A 6,435-nucleotide genomic window follows, 5' to 3' on the forward strand; every position below is an offset into this window, starting at 1 on the left:
CTATGATGAAAGAAGATTTCCGGTCTGATGAGACAAGATTGAACTTTTTGCGTTAATGTCTAACCGTATTATGTGGAGAAACCAGGCACACTCATCACCTGCCCAATACATCCCAACACGTGAACATGGGGGTGGCAGCTCCATGCTATGGGGGACAGATACTAAGTTGCAATTTTTGAAGAAAGTGAAAGCGGCCAAGTACACAGATATCCTGGAGAAAACTTTCCAGAGTGCTCAGGACCTCAGACTTGGCCGAACGGTTCACCTTCCACACAGACCATGACCTAAGACACAGCTAATAACAAAGGAGTGCTCGGAACAACTTCTGTGACATTCTAACTGCCCAGCCAGAGCCTGACCTTAAACCCATTTGCATCTCTGGAGAGACACGAAAATGGCTGATACAAACGCTCACCATCCACTGACAGAACTGGAGAGTCTGCAAGGAAGAATGCCAGAGGATCCCAAAACAATCCAGGTGTGAAAAAGCTTGTTTGCATCATTCCCAAAAGACTCATGGCTGTACTATGCTCAAAAGGTGCTTCTACTCAAAGCTGAGCAAAGGGTCGAATACTTATGACCATGTGATATTTCGTTTTTCTTTTTTAATAAATTTGGCAAAAATTTCTACATTTCTGTTTTGTTTTTCTGTCAAGATGGGGTGCTGAGTACATTAATGAGAAATAAAATGAACTTTTTTGATTTTAGCAAATGGCTGCAATGAAACAAAGAGTGAAAAATGTAAAGAGGTCTGAATACTTTCCGTACTCACTGTAAGATATATACTTATATAAAAGAGTGGGAACGATTGATGGTATGAAACGAGCGTACGTAAACCTTCACTCAGCAGGATTCGGGACTCATTCCTTCCATGTTATTGTTTGTGTTGCAGATATCAGCGTGGACCATCCTGATGAGAAGTCAGTCATCACCTACGTGGTGACGTATTATCACTACTTCTCCAAGATGAAAGCTCTGAAGGTGGAGGGCAAACGTATCGGAAAGGTCAGAAAACACCAACAAACTGCACAGTTATTGATGTCTGTATCAGATCAATATCAGAATATAAGAAAGATTAATGTGAAATCTCCCTAAAATGTTCATAAATACATAAACATGTTTACCATTCACCTGTCCAGGTGTTGGATAACGCCATCGAGACGGAGAAGATGATCGAGAAGTACGAGTCTCTGGCCTCAGACCTGCTGGAGTGGATCGAACAGACCATCATCATCCTCAACAACCGGAAGTTCGCCAACTCTCTGGTCGGAGTCCAGCAGCAGCTTCAGGCCTTCAACACCTACCGAACCGTCGAGAAACCTCCAAAGTCAGAACCTTTACCTTCTGTTAACTTCCTCAGTCAGTCTGAATATGCAGCAGCAGATTTTAGATCAGTCTGGGTATCTGGACAACTACGAGCCAGATTTTGGTTAAATTTACTGTCACTATTCAACCTGGCTGATGTTGTATAAAGTTAGTGCGGCTATAACGTACACTCTGTATGCCTCCACTAACTCCTCCCACCTCCTTTTGTCTTCAGGTTCACGGAGAAAGGAAACCTGGAGGTTCTTCTCTTCACCATCCAGAGTAAGATGAGAGCCAACAATCAGAAAGTCTACATGCCCCGAGAGGGAAAACTCATCTCAGATATCAACAAGGTCAGACTCCAGAACCAGTTTAAAAATGTCCAGTGTATTGATTTCACTCGTCAGTGCTCACAAACACAACTGGAGGATTTACAGGATGCAGCATTATCAGCCATATTAAAGTCAATGTGTTTGATGGTCTGTCAGGCCTGGGAGCGACTGGAGAAGGCGGAGCATGAGAGGGAGCTGGCACTGAGGACGGAGCTGATTCGTCAGGAGAAACTGGAACAGCTTGCCAGACGCTTTGACCGCAAGGCGGCCATGAGAGAGACCTGGCTCAGCGAAAACCAGAGACTCGTGTCACAGGTAGGAAGACAAACAGTCAGCAGCAGCTACCAGGTGCTGCTCCACGTTAGCATCTTACAGCTTTTAAATCTGCTCTGTAAATCATGTCCTTTGCTCTTATTTAAAAACAATGTACATTTATTATTTGTTGAATCCTGCTGCCTCCTTTTTCTCTCCAGGACAACTTCGGCTTCGACCTCCAGGCTGTCGAGGCGGCCACCAAGAAGCACGAAGCAATTGAGACGGACATTGCGGCGTACGAGGAGCGTGTCCAGGCTGTGGTTGCTGTGGCAAAGGAGCTGGAGGTGGAGCACTACCACGACATCAAACGCATCACAGCCAGGAAGGACAACGTGATCCGGCTGTGGGAGTACCTGCTGGAGCTGCTGAAGGCCCGCAGACAGAGACTGGAGATGAACCTGGGCCTGCAGAGAGTCTTCCAGGAGATGCTGTACATCATGGACTGGATGGACGAGATGAAGGTACATCACATGGTAGAGGTTAGGGTCAGATGAGAAGATGGACATCAAAGATACCAGTACAGAGATAGATCCAGATCGTGTTTCACTCAAATGCTATTAAAAAGACTGAATTGGAGCAGGAAGTAGATCCTCTCTGACTGTTTCTCTGTCTCTTGTTTCCAGATGTTGTTGCTGTCTCAGGATTATGGGAAGCATCTGTTAGGTGTGGAGGACCTGCTGCAGAAACATGCCCTGGTGGAGGCTGACATCGCCATCCAGGCTGACAGGGTGAAGGCAGTCACCACCAACGCTAACAAATACTCTGTGAGCGACGACGGTGAGCAGCGTCCTTTGGTTTTTAATATTATGTCCAATGTCCAAGTGTTCTTATTTTTAAGGCTGCCCCTGACTGAAGATTTTCCTAGTTGACTAGTCATCGAACATTTATGATATTAAATCATATATTATTATTTACTCATTAACAAATTACTTCCTGAAGGATGGGTCAGGAGTAGGGACGCTAGTTTGATCAGGATTGAAAGCAGCAGTCTACATCTTTATTTGTATAGCACCAATTCATAACAAAAGTTATTTTAGGACACTTTTCAAATAGAGTACGTCAAGACCGTACTCCTTATAAAATGATTTAACCAAACACAGTGTTTTCCAACCCAGGCTACAAGCCCTGCGACCCTCAGGTCATCCAGGACCGGGTTTCCCACCTGGAGTTCTGCTACCAGGAGCTCACCCAGCTGGCGGCTGAGCGTCGTGCCCGCCTGGAGGAGTCCCGCCGTCTCTGGAAGTTCTTCTGGGAGATGTCTGAGGAGGAGGGCTGGATCCGTGAGAAGGAGCAGATCCTGTCCTCTGTCGAGCACGGCAAGGACCTGACGGGGGCCCTGCGCCTCCTCAGCCAGCTACGCGCCCTAGAGGACGAGATGAGTGGCCGTGCAGGCCACCTCCAGCACACCATCGCAGAAGGCCAGGCCATGGTGGAGGCCGGCCACTTTGCCGCCACCAAGATCCAGGAGCGTATCGCCGACCTACAGGCTCAGTGGGCAGCACTGGAGCAGCTGGCAGCGGCGAGGAAGAAGAGGCTGGAGGAAGCTTTGGCACTGCACCAGTTCCAGGCTGATGCAGATGATGTTGACGCCTGGACACTGGACGCCCTGCGCATCGTCTCCAGTGGAGAGACTGGCCATGACGAATTCTCCACCCAGGCTCTGGTGAGGAAACACAAGGATGCAGCGGCTGAGGTAGCCAGCTACCGCCCAGTCATCGACTCACTACACGAGCAGGCAGCCTCCCTGCCTGAAGAGGTGGCCGGCTCAGAGGAAGTGCGTGGGCGGCTGGCTGGCATCGAGGAACGCTACAAGGAAGTTGCAGAGCTGACCAAGCTGAGGAAGCAGGCCCTGCAGGATGCTCTGGCGCTCTACAAAATGTTCAGCGAGGCGAACGCTTGCGAGGTTTGGATCGATGAGAAGGAGCAGTGGCTTAACAGCATGGAGATCCCCGAAAAACTGGAGGACCTAGAGGTCATTCAACACAGGTAGGTCTACGAGATGCTGCATACATATTTGTAATTGTCCTCTTTTAGCCGGCATTGTTCATGTGGACTTTGTTCTTGGCAGGTTTGAGAGTCTGGAGCCAGAAATGAACAACCAGGCATCTCGTGTTGCTGTGGTAAACCAGATTGCCAGGCAGCTGATGCACAATGGTCACCCGAGTGAAAAGGACATCAAGACCCAGCAGGACAAACTCAACAACAGGTACAAACAGGTGTAACTGTCCATTTGTCCTCAATGTGAATAGCATGAAACTGTAGGTGTGACTGTAGACTGTGATAATACTTTCCTCTATACCTCTAGGTGGAGCCAGTTCCGTGATCTTGTGGACCAGAAGAAGGAGTCCCTGAACTCAGCTCTGGGAGTGCAGAACTATCACCTCGAATGCAACGAGACCAAGTCTTGGATTAAAGAGAAGACCAAAGTCATCGAGTCCACCCAGGAGCTGGGGAATGACCTCACAGGGGTTATGGCCCTGCAGCGCAAATTGACCGGTATGGAGCGGGATCTGGCTGCCATCGAGGACAAGCTAGGCGATCTGCGAGGCGAAGCCCAGCGACTGGCAGAGGAGCATCCTGATCAGGCAAAGGCCATTACAGGCCGCCTGGCTGAGATCACTGCTGTCTGGGAAGAAATGAAGAACACTCTGAAGAACCGCGAGGAGTCCCTTGGCGAAGCCAGGAAGCTGCAGCAGTTCTTACGCGAGTTGGACGACTTCCAGTCCTGGCTGTCCCGCACTCAGACCGCCATCGCCTCTGAGGACATGCCTAACACGCTGGCCGAGGCCGAGAAGCTCATGGCCCAGCACGAAGGCATCAAGAACGAGATCCAGAACTACGAGGAGGACTACCAGAAGATGCGGGACATGGGGGAGATGGTGACGCAGGGCCAGACGGACGCACAGTACATGTTCCTGCGACAGCGGCTGCAGGCGCTTGACACCGGCTGGAACGAACTGCACAAGATGTGGGAGAACCGGCAGAACCTGCTGTCCCAATCCCATGCTTACCAACTGTTCCTCAGGGACACAAAGCAGGCTGAGGCGTTCCTCAACAATCAGGTAAAGACCAGGTTTATGACCCCTGTGTCCTGTGATCCATGTTAAAGACTTGACTCGAGGTCAGGATTGGACCCACGCTAGTAATGCAGATTTCTCAGTGATAAATTCTCCACTGCTAACCAGAGAAACTGACCAAGTCAGTCAGTCTGTCCAACTCCAAATCCTAAAGTCTAAACTTTGTGCTTTCTTCCTTTATGGGAGTAGAATATTTGTTTCACAGTTTGAACATGATGTTTTTAGCTAGATAAAGAAAGTACATCCATACATATCTTTTATTAACAGCTTAGTTTATGAGAGGGATTTGTATCAGGATATACTCATGGTTGGGCAACAGTATCGGGCAAGAAAAAATGTTATCAAGCCGTCCCTAATTAATGATGACTTGACCTTTCCTGTAGCATGAATATCTGCACAAAATGTCAACTTGGTCCACGTGCTACAGATCTTAAAACCTTATGGATTGATGGCACAAAATGTTTCCAGAGGATTAACCCTTTTAATGACCTTTCCCCTAGTGTCATCCTACTGTCATGCCACAGACTACCTGTATGAGTATTAAACCGTGTCCTCGCCCGGCAGGAATACGTCCTGGCTCACACCGAGATGCCCACCACTCTGGAGGGCGCCGAGGCTGCCATCAAGAAGCAGGAGGACTTCATGACCACCATGGATGCCAACGAAGACAAGATCAATGGCGTGGTGGAGGCCGGCAGGCGGCTGGCCAGCGACGGAAACGTCAACGCCGAGCGCATTCAGGAGAGAGTCGCCTCTATTGATGACAGGTAGATGTCAGCTTCATATGTGGGGCTGTAAGAAAAACCAGCGGTCCTACTGGAGGGGAATCTGTAGTGTTCTGTATGTGTTGCCATCCTGGTCTAACCTCATCCTCTGTGTTTCAGGCACAAGAAGAACAGGGAGGCTGCTGTGGAGCTGCTGATGAGACTGAAAGACAACAGAGACCTGCAGAAATTCCTGCAGGACTGCCAGGAGGTCGGTCTCTCCTCTCTGTTGTACCTTAATATATTTTTCCTTTAAGCTGAGCTCAGACTACAGGAGTTGATTCACCTCAGATTCAAATGTGGTCGGTACCGATATTCAGCACAGTTTATCTGGAAATGTGAGGGTTTACGGATCCACTGGCTGGCAGAATCATCAGTGCCGCCAGATAATTTTCACATTTTTGTATTAATATGTAAGGAATTATTATTTGTCCGCCGAATGAATCCCATTTTTGACGCCCGCAACATGCTCAAAACAAAATGGCTCGACAGTGCCTCTTAAACTCAGCCCCCCAGGCATGTTTCTCCGATATGTATGAAAATTGGTACACTCATGTACCCCTAATTTAGAGGTTACACATAATCTCGGTTTTGCTCCACTTGAGGTGTAAAGATGGTATTTCAGATTCAGATTCATACTTT

General features: G+C 48.5%; 1 protein-coding gene across 1 annotated transcript in view; it reads left to right on the forward strand.

Moving 5' to 3' along the window:
- Positions 1-892: 892 nt before the first annotated feature.
- Positions 893-6,435, forward strand: part of LOC118342854 (spectrin beta chain, non-erythrocytic 1-like) — a gene marked incomplete at both ends in the record, with an annotated part of 15,240 nt that continues 9,697 nt past the window's right edge. The window contains 11 exon segments of the mRNA XM_035681515.1: positions 893-1,005; positions 1,140-1,327; positions 1,541-1,658; positions 1,794-1,952; positions 2,111-2,413; positions 2,576-2,729; positions 3,068-3,938; positions 4,021-4,158; positions 4,258-5,014; positions 5,594-5,796; positions 5,914-6,004. Coding sequence (XP_035537408.1) covers positions 893-1,005; positions 1,140-1,327; positions 1,541-1,658; positions 1,794-1,952; positions 2,111-2,413; positions 2,576-2,729; positions 3,068-3,938; positions 4,021-4,158; positions 4,258-5,014; positions 5,594-5,796; positions 5,914-6,004 — 3,095 coding nt within the window.

Source organism: Morone saxatilis, unplaced genomic scaffold (assembly GCF_004916995.1).
Source record: "Morone saxatilis isolate NCDOM2014 unplaced genomic scaffold, NCSU_SB_2.0 Contig9, whole genome shotgun sequence".
In the NCBI taxonomy this organism is placed as follows: domain Eukaryota; kingdom Metazoa; phylum Chordata; class Actinopteri; family Moronidae; genus Morone; species Morone saxatilis.